This window comes from Nycticebus coucang, chromosome 7 (genome assembly GCF_027406575.1).
Source record: "Nycticebus coucang isolate mNycCou1 chromosome 7, mNycCou1.pri, whole genome shotgun sequence".
NCBI lineage: Eukaryota > Metazoa > Chordata > Mammalia > Primates > Lorisidae > Nycticebus > Nycticebus coucang.
Genome location: NC_069786.1, coordinates 111,730,197 through 111,747,910, shown reverse-complemented (window position 1 = coordinate 111,747,910; position 17,714 = coordinate 111,730,197). Strand labels below are relative to the sequence as shown.

The following is a 17,714-nucleotide window of genomic DNA, read 5'->3' as shown; positions in this document are numbered from 1 at the left end:
CCATGGCATTCTATGGAGGGTGACCAAGTGAGACTCTGCTGCAATAAAAAAAAAATAATAATAAAAGAAGAAAGTATCTCTTACTCAAAGCCATCCTATAAATATTGAGATTATTTAAATTGAAGTTTGGACTTCAAAGAATTATGAGGTCAAGGTTTTCATAAGTTTAAAATAAATCTGTGATGGATTTATAAGATTTATATGCCATTATTATATGATTTTATTTCCACAACTGAAAATATTTAAAATAAAAACCAAATTTAGGGTCCTTAAAATTAAATGAAAGACATTCTTTCAACTGAAGCCATTTAACTCTTCCTTTATAAAAGGTGCTATGGCCCTAGCTGTGTCTTGCTCATGGAAAGAACTGTATATGCCTTCCAGTCTGACCAGAGAGAATCAGATGTTTATGACGCATAACACAGTTTGAGGCTCACTGAGGAGAATGTTACCCCAATATAAAGAATAAATCTCTTATGAACATGGTAAGAGAGTATGGGCGAAGTTGTTGACTCAGAGATAGCATCTGTCTTTGAAAATCATGAAAGTGTCTTTCATTGATAGAGTAATAACAAATCCAAGACCGTCTCAGTTCAGAGCATGCTCTCCTGCGCTTTGAGATGCCTTTTCCGTGAAACTTGAGTCTGAACTGAACCGTCCGCGATCTTTACGGAGGACATAAGGGTCAGAGAATCGGCTACGTGAGAGGCTGAAATGCGAGGCAGCCTGACCTCCTAACAACCTGCTGGGGGAGGGCTGCGGGTTCCGGGGTGGGGATGCCAGGCGACGTTTCCTTACTGGTTGCCTTTTTTATTCCTTCCTCCAACAATGCAGAAGAAGATGACCATTTATAAAATACTGTTCGGTTTTACACTATATTAGGCAATGTGCTTGTCTCAAGGGGAGGAGAGGTAAGTTTTCTCTACTCCCTAAGGAAAGCTACACACACGACGGAGGCGTGGTCTTCCCACGCACTGGGGTTCTCGGTTGACCCCTGGAGGTCAATTAGTAGAAAGCCTCTGGCCCCAGTGCTTCCCTGCTCAGTGTCTGGGTGGGGGGTTAACATTGAGCTTTAACGGTGTACAAATCCTCAAAGAACGACAAACTCAGGACTCTTATCAGAATCCACAGTTTCAGTTAGCAGAGTTCAAAACTCTACTTTGAGCCTAGGAAGTGTAACCAACCAAATGTCATATTATGTGTGCTTTAGATCCCCTTTGTATTTTAGAAAACCTAAGAAATTAAAAATGTGGATTGGAGGTTCGATGATAATAAGGAATTATTACTTTTGTTAGGTTTGCTTATATGGCATATAACATGATGATTTTGTAAGACAAAAAGTCACTTTTTAAAAAGAGTGCAGGGATGAATGATATGCCTGATATTTGCTTTACAAAAACTTCAGGAAAAAAGAATATATGAGGTATTATTCAAAATCTTGATAACTGTTGAATCCGGGCAATGGGTAAATGGAGATTGCTTACTCTATTTTCTTGACTTTTGTATACATTTGAACACTTTTAAAATAAAAAATGATGCCTGCTTTGCCACTTACTATCCATTAACCTTGAGCAAAGTGCTGAACCTCTTTATGTTCTGGTTTCTTGAAGAGTAAAGTAGAGAACACGTATTTCCTTCCTCACAATCCTGTGGGCTCAGAGCGCAGCCCAGGGCCTGGAATAGAGCCAGCACTGGATAACTCCAGATTATCACTAGTATTGCATATGGATATGGAGTTAGGAAAAAACTTTTCCTACTTCTGGCCCTCTCACTGCTGGTGTATTTGAACCTCCTCACCAATCTCCAAGTCAGTTTTTTTTTTTGAGTCTTGTCAAAGGCAAGTGCCAACGCTAAGTCTTCATTTTAATCAAATACAGCACTGATGTCACATGTCCTTTCCGGTGATAGAAACCACTGAGAATTAGTCATTAAATAACGAGGGTCAGAAAAAGAGAGACACCAAGAAAGGAAAATATACCACAAACAATGCTTGCTGGTTAACACACTTTATATTTAACAAAATAATTTTTTTAATAATATATTCTTTTACACATCAAATATTGTTGCTAGAATCCCCTTTTTACAGTTTAGGTTTTTTTTTTTTTCTCACTAGTTTTCAGGCACACCATTTTCCAAAGATTTTAGAAACTGAATCATTTTTAATAGGCATCAGCTGACAAACAGGATGTCGCTCCTTTATTTAAACACAGCTGTAGTTAAAGCCGAGAACCAAAGGTGGAGAAGAAACAAGAGTACAGAGGTGACAGTGAGGCTGCCAACAAAGCCTTCAAAAGAAGAACACAACAGATGAGAAGATCAGAACTCTGCTATTGAGAGTTTGGGAAGAATTTCTCAATGACCTGGGTAGAAGGCCGTTGTAAAATGTTTGTCAGTTTATGAGAAACTCAGTCACAGTATAGGTTCTTCACTCCTTAAAGGAGGAAACATGTCAGTGCTACAAAATCTGAAAGGAAACAGCTTGTGAAAAAAATTAATCCAACAGTAACGACAACAATAAAAACCCCTCTCTCTAGCTGGTAATGGAGGCAAGTAAGCAGCCTGCTTTCTGCAAAATCTCCGGAGAGAGTTTCCAGATGGATGTAATGCTCCATTCTAGTAAATCCTTGCTGTGACTATCACTGTACCAACACTTTGATGCAAAATTTCTGTACTTCGGCTTCCCGGTTGTCCTCTTTCTGTTTTCTAAAAAGGACATAGTAACTCCTTAATAATGGATAAGGTTCTATGCTACATGGCTCTATTAATGATAGTTTCTGAGTTTCAAACCTTATTCTTGTCATTTATTATTATTATTATTATTACTTTCCAAGAGTGTGGATTTTTGAAGCTGGCAACAGGCAACCTCAGGGCAAAGAATGCTCTATAATATGTCTCTGTCTAGACACGAGCTGAAGTGTGGAATGCCTTTAGTTTTGAGTGCAGACATAAATCATGCAGCATTGTTCATGAATGATTCAGGACTGTCTATATGATGTATCCATGGTGGCAACTGAAAAGCACCAACCTTGCTGCAAATTGGTGTTCTAAGGGAAGGCGGCTTGCTGTTCTTCCTCAGGATGGTGCCGGCATGGCTATTTGTATCATAACACAAGCACAGTGTGCGTGAAAGTGTCAGGTCCAACTCGTCAGCACATTAGTTTTGGAAATGACAACTCTTTCTTGATGACAGGACATGCTTTCAGGGTGGAGAGGCTGACAATTTTAAATGAAAAACCGGTTGACAAGACTAAAGAAATATGTGTCTTGAGGGTGGACCTATGGCATTAGAGGTGTCACTCTCTATAGAGAAGATTGACCCCTCCAGGCTGCTGTCTGTGCGTGTCCCAAAGGGCTCAGAGGCTCACCAAAGCCACAGGTGCAGCAAGAGCTGGCCTGGTATCTCCCCTGATAGAAACCACTCTATACTGATTATTCTAGACCTCTGGTTCTCAGCCAGATGAAATTTTACCTCCCATCCCCTCTCCTTGAGGACGTTGGCAATGTCTAGAGACATTGGTTGTCACAGCTGGGGTGTTGCTACTGGCACCTAGTGGATAGAGGCCAGTGATGCTACCAGATATCCTAAGAGTGCACAGGGCAGCCCCCACAAATGATTGTGCGGCCCAGCATGTTGATAGTACAAATACTAACGTGGGGACCCCCTGCTCTAGAAGGTGTGCTCCACAGGAGCCATGGCAAAGCCCAGGCTGGGGGAACAGACAAAGGAAGAACAGTGATAATGAAGACAACCTTAAAATTTCTTCAAGGACCTGTCAGATTTGCACCAGGGTGTCTAGGACAGGAGAGTGGACTAAGCAACTAACTATGCCATGTGGTTTCAGAATTGCTAATTTTGCACTTGTGTTGAGATGGCATCAGATACCCTGTGTATTTTATTTTTTTTCTGTTACTAAACTAGCAGCATTACCAGGGCACAACCTGGAGACTCTTCAAAGGTTCACTTTAATTGTTCGATATCTAATATATACATTTTAAAAAATGTTCAACAAATGGGATTGTATTGTGCAAGATTCACTCTACCCTAATCTTTAATTTAAATCAGCACTTGAGGTGGAAAGAGTGTCCTGAATCTGTGTTTTAGATATAGGGCTGAGCGGTTGTTACTATAACATGGCAAACCCAGTCCCGAACCATAAAAACCACCGATGTGAACTATTGGCTTTCAGTCAAATCTGAACTCACAAGCCAGAAGTGTCCGGAAGGATTCAAATTCACAGTGGGGCTAGTCGCCCTGGTTCTGGTATTTATATTGCCTGATGACAGGGAGGGTTTCGAGTGTATTAGTTACAAGCCAAACTTAATTTGAGCATCATGAGAAGTCTGATGGTTGGTGCCGTAACTTTAATTATCTGTCTCTCTTTGGATACTTTAGTCAAGCTCATGGTGTTCTGCACATATTAGTTTTTAATTGGCAGTTTCAAGGTTTTGCATATGAAATGCGTGGTTTGTAAGCATTAATTGTGAACCTGCACCTCGTGGACAAACTACCTGTTCCCCATCCTGTCCAGTAGTGGGCCCCTCTCTATATCCACCCTCCTTTCTTAGTCTACAGGGCCTGGTCCACTCTAGGGGAGCGATTGGTCGAATGCCCTTGTGCCTTCCTGGTCTGGAAAGAGCTTTCCCATGACATTCCTCACCAAACCTTTTCTTTACACAACTCAAGAACTTTACTGTGCCGTCAGAACTGGCTTCTTAGACTCTAAAGGTTAAAAAAAATAAATCACAAGAGAAAAATGCTATGCAGGATGTACAGAAGAGTAAAAATGGAGCAGAGCAGGGGACAATGGGCTGGCGGGGCAGAGGCTTCACCAGAGAAGGAGCCTGTGCAAGGCTATTTCTTTCTTTTTGTTCCAGAAATCCAGTTGTCAAGTCACCATCAAGCATTTGTAAATACAAAAGTGATTTAGATAGCTATATACTATATATATATACTATATAGCAAGAGAGAAATTTCCTCTTAGTAAAATATTCACTTTTGTCAACCCTAAAAGGTTTTGCTGGTGACCCTGCTGTAGCTGGCAGGAGTTTGTTGTTTTGTTTTGTGTTAAACATGTGCAGTGTAGAAGCCAGAGCATCCTCTCCTAGGAACTCGTCATTGGTGGGAAGTTTGTCCTACACAGTCTGCTTGCCTTGGCATTCACGTTTTGAGCACTGAGCAGGTTTCCACCAGTCCCCGTTGTGACAGTGACAGATGTTACATTCATCCACTTTCACTTCAATGCCAGCTGGAATTATCGTAGTTCCCGCAAAGCAGTTTGGACCTGGAATACACAGATACGTTGATTAGTTGATTAAATCTGGGGGGCTCCCTTTCTTCCTCCACTTGTCCCCCACCCCAAAATCCAACCCCCCTGCCATGAACAAGTAGGCCAGACTCCTCTAACAACTTATTGTAAAGAATTTTCTAGCCAGCTCTTTTGCATCTAAACTTTCAACTTTACCATCTTTTGCCCACGGCTCATATTTTCCATATATATCATGCATTTCAAAGAAAAAGAGAGAGATAGTGCTGAGAACAGCTGATTGTCTGCTTACTGGGCACCTGCAATCTTATTAAGGTTCTGTCTGTTAAACTCTATTTGTTTTGTCCTGTGGGGTGTAATGGCTGCCAAAGTCCCCAAATGTCCCTGAAGCACGAGTGGAGGACTGATGTGGTCTGCCCGAGGAAGGTGCTGGTGGCCTGTCCTCTCCCTTCCTGTGGTGGGACTGAGACAATCACCTGGCTCACTCCCCTCTTTCAGCACCTCTTCAGCCCAGTTCCTGGAATCCCAAGCTTGTTTCTTGATAACAATGAATAATTCATGGCCAAATGATTTATTCATGTCCCGAACAAGCTTTGTTAGAGGTTCATTTGATTTTTATAAATGGACTTCCTTTAATCTGCTGGCTATCTTTTTTTTTTTTTTTTTTTGTGGAATGACCTAAATGGTTGGCTTTTGAAAGTCAGCGGGAATTTTATTGTACTTTTTCAGATCCACAAAAGCTATTTTGAAAATGTCAGCTGTTCATGGTAGATGGATATGTTCAAAATTCACCCGTGTCAGTTTTTTATTCTTGCCTATCTTGCTCCTCTTTCCTTTACTTAAAAAAAAATAAACGAATGAATTGTTTTTCCCGCATTGTTTTTCTTTTAAACTTCAATGTAGAGATGCCAGCATTCCGCATTAGTTGGTATTATACTGTATTTCCCAAAATCTAATGGAAAAACTAATTGCTTCCCTATGTGATTATAGTGGGGTGGTAAAACTTGCTGTTTCTTTGCAACAATTTAATGTAAGTCTGTGAAGTACACGTTTGGGTAAAAGGAGAGAGCACGGAGTTATGTTTCCTAGTGATTCACTAACCCAGCGTTACCGGCCACTTGCCATGACCACTGCTAAGTAACAAGGCAACATACACCCATATCAGTGCCCCACTTTCACCTCCTCCCCCCTTGATAAGAATGAACAAGACTGTCTTTAGTATCACACAAAAGAAATCCTGGGTTATTTGTAGTTCTACTTTATAAATGGAGTCTTGTTATTATAAACATTGTAACTACAGTATTAAGTAACAATATACATGTACACATATTTATCAACACAAAACTATCTGATACGTTATGGCTTTAACTGCCTGTTGTTTCAGATCTCCTGTATTTCAACTGTGCCTACAATGGTGAGTGTGTTCCTCTGTCTTTCTTCGCTCTGTGGCATAAATGCCAGGGGTGTGTGCCCAAGCTTGGAAAACCATCAAGAATAGGAGGATTACATAGAGGCAAATTTGGCAAATAGCTCATTGCCTTTGCCCAGGAAGGTGCTCCTTGTTCTGAGTCTATGATTCTAAGCCATCAGTCATCCTGCAGACTACTTATTTAAGGATCATAATATTAATGCCATCAGTTTTGGGATGTAAGTCATTGTTTGATAGATCGGAATGCCTTTGAGGCTACATTTCCCTAGGAAAATTCAACCAGAACTGAGGGAGTCTTCAAAGAATTTGGCAAAGAGGTTTCTTCCAGAATATAGTTGGTTCTCCCATGGTTGTTGTTTACAAACTACTCTCAGCACAGCTAGTTTAGGCCAAACAAGGTCTTGTACGAGCCAGGCAGGCTTCAGAAACTGAGCTGGAGGTAATTACTGCCTGTTTGTCTGAAGTTAGATCAGAGAAGGCAACGGTTCCTCTCTCCCCTGCCTCCTTTTAACCATAGCTTTACACCTCATTTGTATACTTTTAATATTCCAGATGAGAAAAGAAAGAAAAAATCCTCAACATTGATTTTTTTTTTTTTTTTTTAGAGACAGAGTTTCACTTTATGGCCCTTGGTAAAGTGCCGTGGCATCACACAGCTCACAGCAACCTCCAACTCCTGGGCCCAAGCGATTCTCCCGCCTCAGCCTCCCGAGCAGCTGGGACTACAGGCGCCCGCCACAACGCCCGGCTATTTTTTGGTTGCAGTTCAGCCGGGGCCGGGTTTGAACCCGCCACCCTCGGTATATGGGGCCGGCGCCTTACCGACTGAGCCACAGGCACCACTCCCTGAAACAGGGAGAGCATTATCCAGCAAGAATTTTCTCAGGTTCTTGTCAGGATTTGGAAATTTGATAGTGAGAGAGCCTTAACTCTGTGTGTGTGTATGCATGTGTGTGCATGCACATGTGTTTCTGTGTGCATACGTGTGTGCATGTGTGTGCACTGTGTATGCATGTGTGCGTGTGTGCGTGTGTGCATGCATGTGTGTTTGTGTGTGCACACATGTGTGCGCACGCATGTATGTGTGTGCATGTGTGTGTGCGTGTGCGCACGTGTGTGTGAGTGTATGTGGGTGTGTGCATGGGCACAGACATGCTGTTGCCTCAGAAGAGGCTGGTTAATCTCAATGACATAAGAGGAAAGGGCAGGGAAGAATCTTTGTGAGAGGAGATTTCTTACAAGTTGCTATGCATATCCCAAAGGGGCTATTTTACTAAAGCTCTGGTGTCCATATCTGCCCTTTTCTGCATACGTGGGTGTCATACTATGATCAGTAAGTATTTGATTAACCTCTGCGCATAATTTTAAAAGAATAATTTAGAATTTGCTGCACATTCAACTCAAGAAATATTAATTACTGCATATTGATTGACAGAATGCAAAGAACGATCCTTCGCACGTGCCAGGACTAACCAAAGGCACTTCTATAAATTGCACAGTGAGCCCTCAGCTGTCTACCTGATGGCCAGAGGTATTTTACAGAATCAAAAATTTCTGTTTGATCTCATTAGCTTTAGTAGTACAGTGATTTTATTAGTACCCTTCTGAGAATCTCAGGTGTAACTGCAGCAAGCCTCAAGTTTGCTGTTAATAGTCTTATCAGCTTAAAAGTAATTTAGATAATTGTTAAACAGAATGGTTGGCACTATTTAAAAACTGTTCTGGTTTTAGAACTGTCCTTCTTCCTTAATAGTGGTGGCTGGAAATGTTAGTCTGCTTTCAGTCTGTGAGTGTCCTAATGAATTCTTTACAGAGGAACTCTATCCTTCTCTCTACTCTCCTTTTATCTGCGAGCGGCTTTCCTTTTTGTCTGGGTCCACGTGAAGAAATAAGTTACTTAGATGAGGGAACTCAGTGGCAAAGCAACATATTTTAATGCAGAGGATTTGGAGAGGCTCCAGAGGGGAGCAATGAAAATGATTAAACTGAAGGCTGGCAAATAGGACCCCTGAGAAAAGGTTAAAGGAATTGGAATTATTTAATCTAGAAAGAGAAGATGGAGGAATAACTCAATAACTCTCAAAGAATGAAGGCTTCTTATATGAAAAATGGTGACCAACTGTTATCTCTTTCTTCTGAGCCCTAGAATACAAGGAACTGGAGAACACGGATTTCCAGTGAATCGAACACTCACGCACATACACAAATTCCTCAAAGAACTAAGAATGAATGTGGCAGTTGCCAACAATGTGGAGAGATCTTTTTTCTTAGAGATATTTAAGAGTATAGAGAGTCTTCCAGAATGGTGGTACATGCCTAAGGTTCTGGCTACTTGGAAGGCTGAGGAGGGGGGATTGCTTGAGCCCAGGTGTTTGAAGCTGCAGTGAGCTGTGTGACGGCCCTTGTAAATAGCCTCTACACTCCAGCCTGGGCTACGTAGCAAGACTTCATTTCTTGAAAATACAGGAGGTCTTTCTGTCAGTATGGTTTAAGTTAATCAGCTCCTTGAAGAAAGGAATTGAGTGTCTGTTATTTCTTATGGTTGAGGTCTAATACTGTGTCTGGAAAATATTAAGAATGCATTAAAGGTTTGTTTAACTAAAAAGAAATAATAGGAACTAGCTAGTCATATATTGGAAACAGTTTATTTTATGAACTTATAGATCAGCCCTTGTCTATATGTTATGCTTAGTTCTAATAATATAGATATAGAAACATTTTGCTAATGAATAAAAATACATTGTGATAATTTCTTGAGCACTGTATTTCATGCCAGGAATTTGTCTAATTTAATCTCCACAACTAAATGCATGATATACATGTTCTCACCCTCAGGACACTGAGCCTCTTGGATAAAAAATAACTTGCCTGAAATCACATATCCACAAAGTGGCATTGGTAGGATATAAATTCAAATCTCTCTGAACTGTAGAAAGTTCCTAATTGCCCAAGAAAAGCGGCAGGTGTCATGTGATGATTTGATATACAACATGGAATGCTTAAGTCAACCTGATTAACATCGCCATCACCTCACTTATTTTTTGTGGCAATTTTAAATATTCAAAATTTACACTTAGTTATTTTGAAATATACTCTGCACTCCATAAATGTATCAAGTTGTATTTTAATTAAAAATTAATTTTAAAAGATTGAAAAAAAAAAGAAGAGGCAGGTATCCAGAAGTGTACTGCTGTATTCCTTTGCTCAGATCCGAGCTTCTGTTCAGAGTTCAGAACTTCACTTGATTTTTGTACTGATGATGCACACCAAGGCAAGAAATTTGATGTGGCTACAAAGAATTGAGACTATCTTTCTACTGGTCTTTATCAGAGTTACTGCTATCATATGGAGTACTCAGATAGTCTCTGAGAAAATATAATTTATTGAAAAACTCAAGTAAAAGTATCATGGAGAAGATGTTTGAGCAATGAGGCTTTCCTTTGGGGAGCAGGGAAGTTCTTTGTGGGACTGGATGTGCATTAACCGAGGAGCAGAATGAAAGTGGCCTCTGACTCAGGGGATCTGGCTCAAGTTGAGGTTCTGTGATTGATTATCCATGCACGTACTCTGTAACCCCAATACAAATGGGGCTCATGTGGTCTAGTCTCAGAGAGGATTCATATTTTGGAGCTGTGACAAAACTGGAAATTCAATTACTTATTGGGACTTGACGTCAGGAGAGAAGAGGGAAAGGTAGAAATGCTCATCTGGGAAACTTATTTATTTATTTTTTTCATGAGACACGTGAATAGTTTGTCCTGTTCTTTTGTACTTCTGGGAGCATTTATTTTGTACATCTACTAAATAAAAACTGGTGTGAAAACTATTTTTTCCACAACAGAAATCATTCAAAAAATCTCGTAAGTGAGAGAAATACATGAAGTCTGTAAAAAGAGAGCTGCTCTTGGGAGGTGGCTGTGGGGAGCTGGCACCGTGTCATTTCTGCAGCATTTTCTCCCATTTTCTACTTCAGCTTCCCCGAGGGGGACCATGAGTGTCTGCGTAGAATATCTAGTCATCAGAGCAAAAGCACTTGGAATGATCTCCTCCAGCTGCTGTAATCCCTGATTCTAAGAAATGAGTAGAAAATTGAAGGGTCTTTTTTACATTTGTGGTATTAAGAACGGAGTAGCCACTGGAGTTATTTTTCTTGGTAAGCCTTGAAATTTCCTACATAAAAGGGAAGCATACGAATGACACAGCAAAGGACATTGGTGGTCACTCTGGTCACACGTACAATCATATCATACATCATACGATTGCATTAAGGAATAACTAGATAACCTGAACTAAGTGCTCTGGAGGGCAGGGTCACAGAGCAGGTTGTAACAGAGAACCTGCCTGAGACCACGGAAAGGCTGGGCTTGTGCGTGTGTATGGGGGAGTGGTAAGGTCCCCTGAGTGGGCGAAAAAGGCCAGTGGGGCTGGAGTGACGAGTGTAACACAGTCAGGTGGCATCAGTGGAGTGGTGAGGAAAAGAAGTCGGGGCCGTAGTGTGCTGGAGCCAGTGCCCATACTGACTTGCTAGAGCAAAGTGTTAAATATTCAGGAATCTGATAACCTCATCGACGTTATTTTAGTAGCTTGAAATTGGCCATGGGTGTGTGTTTAGGCCACCCATAAAAATCAGAAAATGCTACAAATCAGCCCCCACCCCCAATCCCCTCTGCCTTAACTCCCTGCTCTCAAGCTAGTTGTTAAATATTTAAGAGTATATCAATAGGTTAGGCCTCAAGACTCCAGGACTTTGCAACTATGTTAAAAAATTTGGTCTATATTCTAAAGCAATGTGTTTTATGTAGGTGGGGGAGTGTGTGTGTGTTACTGTGAAGACATTGGTTTTGTAAACCACACCAGTATAGCTATTTCATTGGTCCACAAAGCACCCCTGGGTGGAAGAGACAGAGGCTGTCTGGATAGAGTATAGCTGCAGACAAAGATTGGAACCCTCACAGCCTCTGTGTCATGCTAACTAAAAAGCATTCCTTTCTGCTTTGCTTTGAAGCATGGAAACGGATCTGCTAAAATGCTGGGATAAATTAAATTAGTGTCAGCAATTAACACGTTGGCTCAAATTAATTGATCAGATTATCCCTCATAGAACGTTCAGTCCTAAGAGAAAAAGAAATGTGGGCGATTTGATCTGGAGGAGGGAGCAGGGAAAGTGCTGGAGGGTGGGTGTAATTTCTAAAAGGACAGTTTCGGTTGGGACCTCTTATGGGACCAAGATCCCTTGTAATCTGACTGAGTTCCTGGGCTGTTTGGGGCAAGGAGGATCCTGTCAGTCAAGCAGCAAAACAAAGCATGGATAATTTAAGCAGAGAATGCACTTATTAAAGACAGTTTTATCCAATGATTATCTAGAACAGCCAGGAGAACCAAGGCCGGAGGTAACACAATCAAGACCAAAAGCCAAAATCATGCCACAGAGCTGGTCCAATGAGAGGATCCACCTCGGGCTCAGACACCACAGATTTCTCCAATATCATCAGTGCAGGCCCCTGTGCTGCTGCCAGAACCGTGACCACAAGTGCCTTCATACGGGCCTTGCCAGAATGCGAACTGTGTGGCCCAGGGTGTCTTGAAATGACTAACTTGTCATTCCAAGTCTGAAGTAGGTGTGTCTGGTGGAGGCCTAGTTAAGTGCCAGTCCCTCTGCTGCCAGGAAGGCTGGGACAGGACCACCTCACATACAGAAGGGGCTTCTCTAGAGGACAGGTAGGGTTTCTCCATGCAAACAAGGTGTCCCCAATCACAGAAAAGAAGTAATTATTCATTTCAGACACTAAGTGGGATGGGGAAAGAGGCCAAAGAAGGCAAATTTAATCCACTTCAATGTTTATTGTGGAGCTGAGTGCTAGTACACTTGTCCAGCAGTCAGGTAATAATATAAATATTCACTCGACTAAGGCTGCTGGAAGCACCAGTGATACAGCCCTGAGCAAGACAGTGGCTCCCTTAAAGGAGCTGACATTGCAATGGAGTAAACCAGACAAAAACACAAAACACGTTACTAGGATAGTTTCAACTTAAACAAGGCAAAGTACAGTAGAACCGCTGCCAGTCCACCACCCAAAGGCCTGTGACTGGCCAACATAGGGAGGTGGTCAACATAAGAAACGAGGCTACTGTACTGACGGACTTGTGATGCGTGTCTGGTCTGTAAAAATGAGGTCAACTTGAGGAGGTGGCCAATGTAAGCAGGTGGTCAGCTAGGGCGTTTCTACTGTAGTCAAATGCCTAGACCCTGAGTAGAAAAATATTTAGTAGTTTCTAGAACATGTTAGTATATGTTTTCTTATTTAATATTTACCATAAGGAGGTAAAGTGGTTATCACGAGTGCCATTTCACAAGTGAGGAAAGGAAAACTCAGAAAATTAAGGGACTTGATGAAGGGCAGAGAACTCAGCAATGGGAGAGTTTAAATTTCCCCTCTCATATTCTGAGCCCAGGCTGTTGCTTTCCTTAGGAGAGCATTTCTTTAGGCGCATGATTATTTGCTCAGAGTGTTAGAATGGCACCCTCTCCTACTCCTGACCCCCCAGATTTCTCTCTTAGTTTATGTTTAGGAAGCATAAACTCCAGATCCAGTTGACAACACCCAATCCAGGAAACACTTCTGAAATTATGAGAGCTTTTCATGCATGACCTAATTTTCTCCTCACATGAGCTATTACTGCTTTATAGGTGAGACAATAAGACATAGAAATGTCAAGCGACTTTGCCAAAGACTTAATAAGTAAGTGACCGAGTGGGGAACGGAGCCAGTCTTTCCTGACTCCACGCTAGAGGTCGATCTTTCTGTGAGTAGGGGCTACTTTTCACTATCTCCAAGTTGGGATGATGTGCTGTAGTAGAGGAAAAGGCTATGATGTTTCAATTTGTGCTGTGTGTTATAGCCAAAGAGGTGAATGGGTAAATGGATGACTGGAAGAGGGACTTCTGGCTACAAAATCATCATGTGCGCCAGAGAAATGACTTCTGGAGTATCTCTGTTCAACCTCTACCCAGTAATTACTGAGCAGGATTTGCTCCACGAAGCACATATGGCTGAGAAGGCAGAGAGGTTCTAGCCATCACCTTGGAAGGCAGCCAGGTTGGCACAGAGATCTTTGCAGGGGGAGAAGCCCTGTCCTTGTCATGTATTGACCCAGATCCTCTTTAAAGCCAAGCCTTGTACTTCCCAGAGGCTAGAAAAGCCAGGCGGGTCATAACCACTTTGTAGACACTTTATGATTATAAATTATTATGGTGTCTCTGAAAAACCCTCCTTCTGAGAACAACTTCATACTGTTTAATAGTCCTCTTTGGAGGATTGCAATTTCTGGCTTTGATTTGAAATTTTATTATTGATAATTCATATCTTTTAGAAATTGGTTGTAAATGATCTTCTTACTGCATAAACGAGGCTGATTCCTATTGCGTAAAGCTATAAACATCGTGTATTTATTTGGCAGAGAACCTAAATCATTGTTTCAGCAAATAGCAGGCTCGTAGGCCTCAGTCTGCAATTGAACTGGATTGGATTATGCTCTTTCTCTTAACTGATTCTAATTCTCTGCTTCATGAAGTCTGATCGATGGAATTGTGCTCTGAAAAAGCAAATAGGATTTCTGATCAGCTGTGCCCATTTTCACCTATCAAAATCTTGGGAAAAAATGTTTCTTCAAAAGCTAGTCATTAGAGGTGATTACAGTTAGAATTGAACTAAGTGCCTTAAACCTTCCTGGTAATATGCTCTGATGGCCTTCGTCGGCCTGATCAGAGAGCAGTGATGAAGTTTCAGTTGCCAAAGGAAGAATAGAGTGTCTCTCCCCGTTTTTAGTCACTCATCCCTATGTTACTTTCCAACCCTTTTTATTAACCTAAAAACAAAAAGCTTCCTTAGATTAAGGTGGCAAGATTCAGGAAATATTGTTTTCTCTGAGGCTGCCCTAAAGGTGCCTGTTAATCATTTTATTTGAAAATTCAATATTGCTGAACTCCCACACACATTTCAGTCTGAGAGCTCCAGAGAGTTTTCTGGCCCTTAAGTATGTAAGATTTATAGTCTGGTGTTCCAATTAAGTAAAATGCCAGGGCTGGAGCAAAGAGAAGCAGGACGTGGTCAAGCTACACAGTAGAAGGAAAGGCTGGCTGCTCTTTTTCTAATTTCATGAATCTCAGCAGGCTCTGAGAATCTGGCATAGTTCAGGCTCTATGTTAATTGGCTGTATCTGTCTAGTCTCACCTTCAAAAGGTGCTCAGCAAGTGGCTTGGTCTGCCGTCGTATGAAACAATCTGCTTAGTTATCGAGGTGAATGATGGAATAATCTCAGTCAAACTGCCAACCTGAAATAACACCAGCCTCATCTTGTTAGAACTCTTACTGGTTTTCAAATCACTGTCGTGTTTCTCCTAACAATCCTCGAGGTGGATTGAGTCAATATTGCTGTACTCATTCTAAAGCTGAGCACACTGAGGTTCAAAGAGCCAGGAATAGAAGAGACTAGGACCCTAGAGCCAGGCTGTCCACGTTTCAATCCTGCTTTTGCAAATTACTGGCTGAGGAAATTCAAAGTCCTCAGCCATAAAGTGGGAATAATCATGAAATAACAAAAAAACCTAGTTTACGCAAGTTTTGAAGGAGCAAACAAATTAACATGTGCGAAGTACAACAGTGCCTGTCACTTAGTAAAGCTCAATAAACATCATATGTTGTTATTTGTCATTCTTATTATTGCTCTTACCTGAGTCACAGTCTATGCTACTTTGGGTAGGTTATGGAGGCCAGGTCCTTTGATTTCTAACCTAGTATTTCTTTAAAAAAATTTTTTTAAACATCGACGAAGAATTTAATCTTGTTAGTGTTAGGGTTTGCTATCTCAAATGAGAAGTCTGTATTTATTCATATTTGGATATACAGCCATAAGATCTTTTCTGTGTTCATTTCCTCCAGGCTGTCTTCCTCGTAAGTCAGATAAGTGACAAAACCACCTAATAGAGATCTCTGCAATGGGAGCGGGTCAGGGGAAATACATCCATCCGTGCCAGTTGTTGGCTGAAGAGGGACTCCTTAGCAAAATCATTTAAGATTATTTGCTGAGACTGTTAATGGTAAATACTTTCATTTGTTGGAAATAAAGCGTCCCAGCTGTGATGGAAGAAATCTAAGTTAAAGGCTAACAAAGAGGTTTGCAAGCTAAATACAAGAAAAAGTAGGCAAAGATATCTATCTAAATATCCATATTTCTATTTATATACTGAATGGCTTTTTGCTACTTTTTTTTTCTCAGTGCCTAAAAATACTGGGATAAAATGTGAATGCCCACCCCAAATAGAAAGATTGAATCAAGTATAGTACCCTACTCCATGGACTCTTTTGTCGTCGTTAAAAAGAATGAATTACAACCTCCAACTGACTTGCAAGGATTTTCACGAGTTATTACTGAATTATGGAATTATGCAGAGAAGTGGGTACAAGATGATCTTATTTTAGTGAAACAAATGTAAGGAGACTTTGGTGTGTATTTTTAGAGGATAATATGAGGACAGAGGGAAAATAAAGAAGCACAAATACTATGTTGGTAACATAGATCATCTTGTTAGGGGACTGGTTTGTAGATGAGGGAAAAGATGAGTAGGACAAAGGGACAGGAGAAAAAATGAGTTAAAAAAAACTGCACCAAAATAAGGCATCGTGACGTGTTCATATTTGGTCCTAGGCATGAAAAGAAGGAAATAAATTCTGATATTGACATGCATTTTAAAATCAATGTGTACTTTTAATGATGTAGTGGTTCTTTTTTTCTTAAAATCTGTTATTAGATTAATAACGCATCTGGCAATCAGGTACATCTTAGAACTGAGGAAATGTGGTAAAAGTCATAGAAAAGGGAAGACGGAACAGAGCCCTCCATGGTCTACAAAGTTCTAGGACTATGTAGTCTTGTATAGCAGATACCAGCATGTGTGGTTGTGGAGTTCTTGAAGTGTGGTTGGTCCAAGGTGAGATATGCTGGAAATATAAAAAATACATATCAGATTTCAAAGACTCAATGCATCTATGAACATAAAGGAAAAGAACATAAAATGGCTTATTAATATTTTTAATGTCAATTATACATTGAATGAAAATATTTTGGATATATGGGGTTAACTAAAATATATTATGTAATTTTTTAAATTTAAAGATATTAAGGGGTTACAAATGTTTTTGCTACTAAAGATATTAAGGGGTTACAAATGTTTTTGTTTATAAGCATAAGTTGGAGCTTTTAGTGTGCTTATCTCCTAAGTAGTGTTTATTGGACCCCACAGATTAAGTTTTTACATCTTTCCCTCCCCACTTCTTGATTTCCAGTGATCTTTACATCTCTTTGTACCTCCCAATTATTAGAGAGAACAGGTTGTGTTTTGTTCCATTCCTGAGGTACTTAGCTTAGGATAATGACCTCCAGTTCCATCCAAGCTGCAGCAAAAGACTATTTTATTCCTTTTTATGGCTGAGTAGTATTGTGTGGTGTATATATGCCACATTTTGTTAATTCATTTAATGCCACTTGATGGACACTTAGGTTGATTCCATATCTTTACAATTGTGAATTGTGTTGCAATAAATACTTGAGTGCAGGTACCTTTTTGATAAAATGATTTCTTTTCCTTTGAGTAGCTACCCAGTAGTGGGATTGCTATCTCAAATGTAAGCCTGTATTTATTTCTTTGAGGAATCTCTATACTGTTTTCCATAGTGGTTGGATTAATTTGCAGTCTCACCAACAGTATATAAGCATTGCTTTCTTTCTGCATCCACATCAGCATCTATTGATTTTTTTTACTTTTTAATTATGGCCATTCTGACAGGGGTAAGGTAGCATTGAATTGTGGTTTTAATTTGCATTTCCCTGATGATAAGTGATGGTCAACATTTTTAAATATGTTTTTCGTAATTTCTCTATCTTCTTTTGAAAAACTTCTGTTCATGTTGTTTGGCTACTTTATAATGGATTTTTATTTTTGCTTATTTAAGGTTTTGGGAGAT

General features: G+C 40.4%; 1 protein-coding gene across 1 annotated transcript in view; it reads right to left on the bottom strand.

Annotated features, from left to right (window-relative positions):
* Positions 1–1,990: 1,990 nt before the first annotated feature.
* The window catches only part of VWC2L (von Willebrand factor C domain containing 2 like), a 179,910-nt gene continuing 164,186 nt past the window's right edge, over positions 1,991–17,714 (bottom strand). The window contains exon 4 of the mRNA XM_053597633.1: positions 1,991–5,282. Within this exon, the coding sequence (XP_053453608.1) occupies positions 5,134–5,282 (149 nt within the window). The 3' untranslated portion in view covers positions 1,991–5,133. The remainder of the gene's footprint in view (positions 5,283–17,714) is intronic.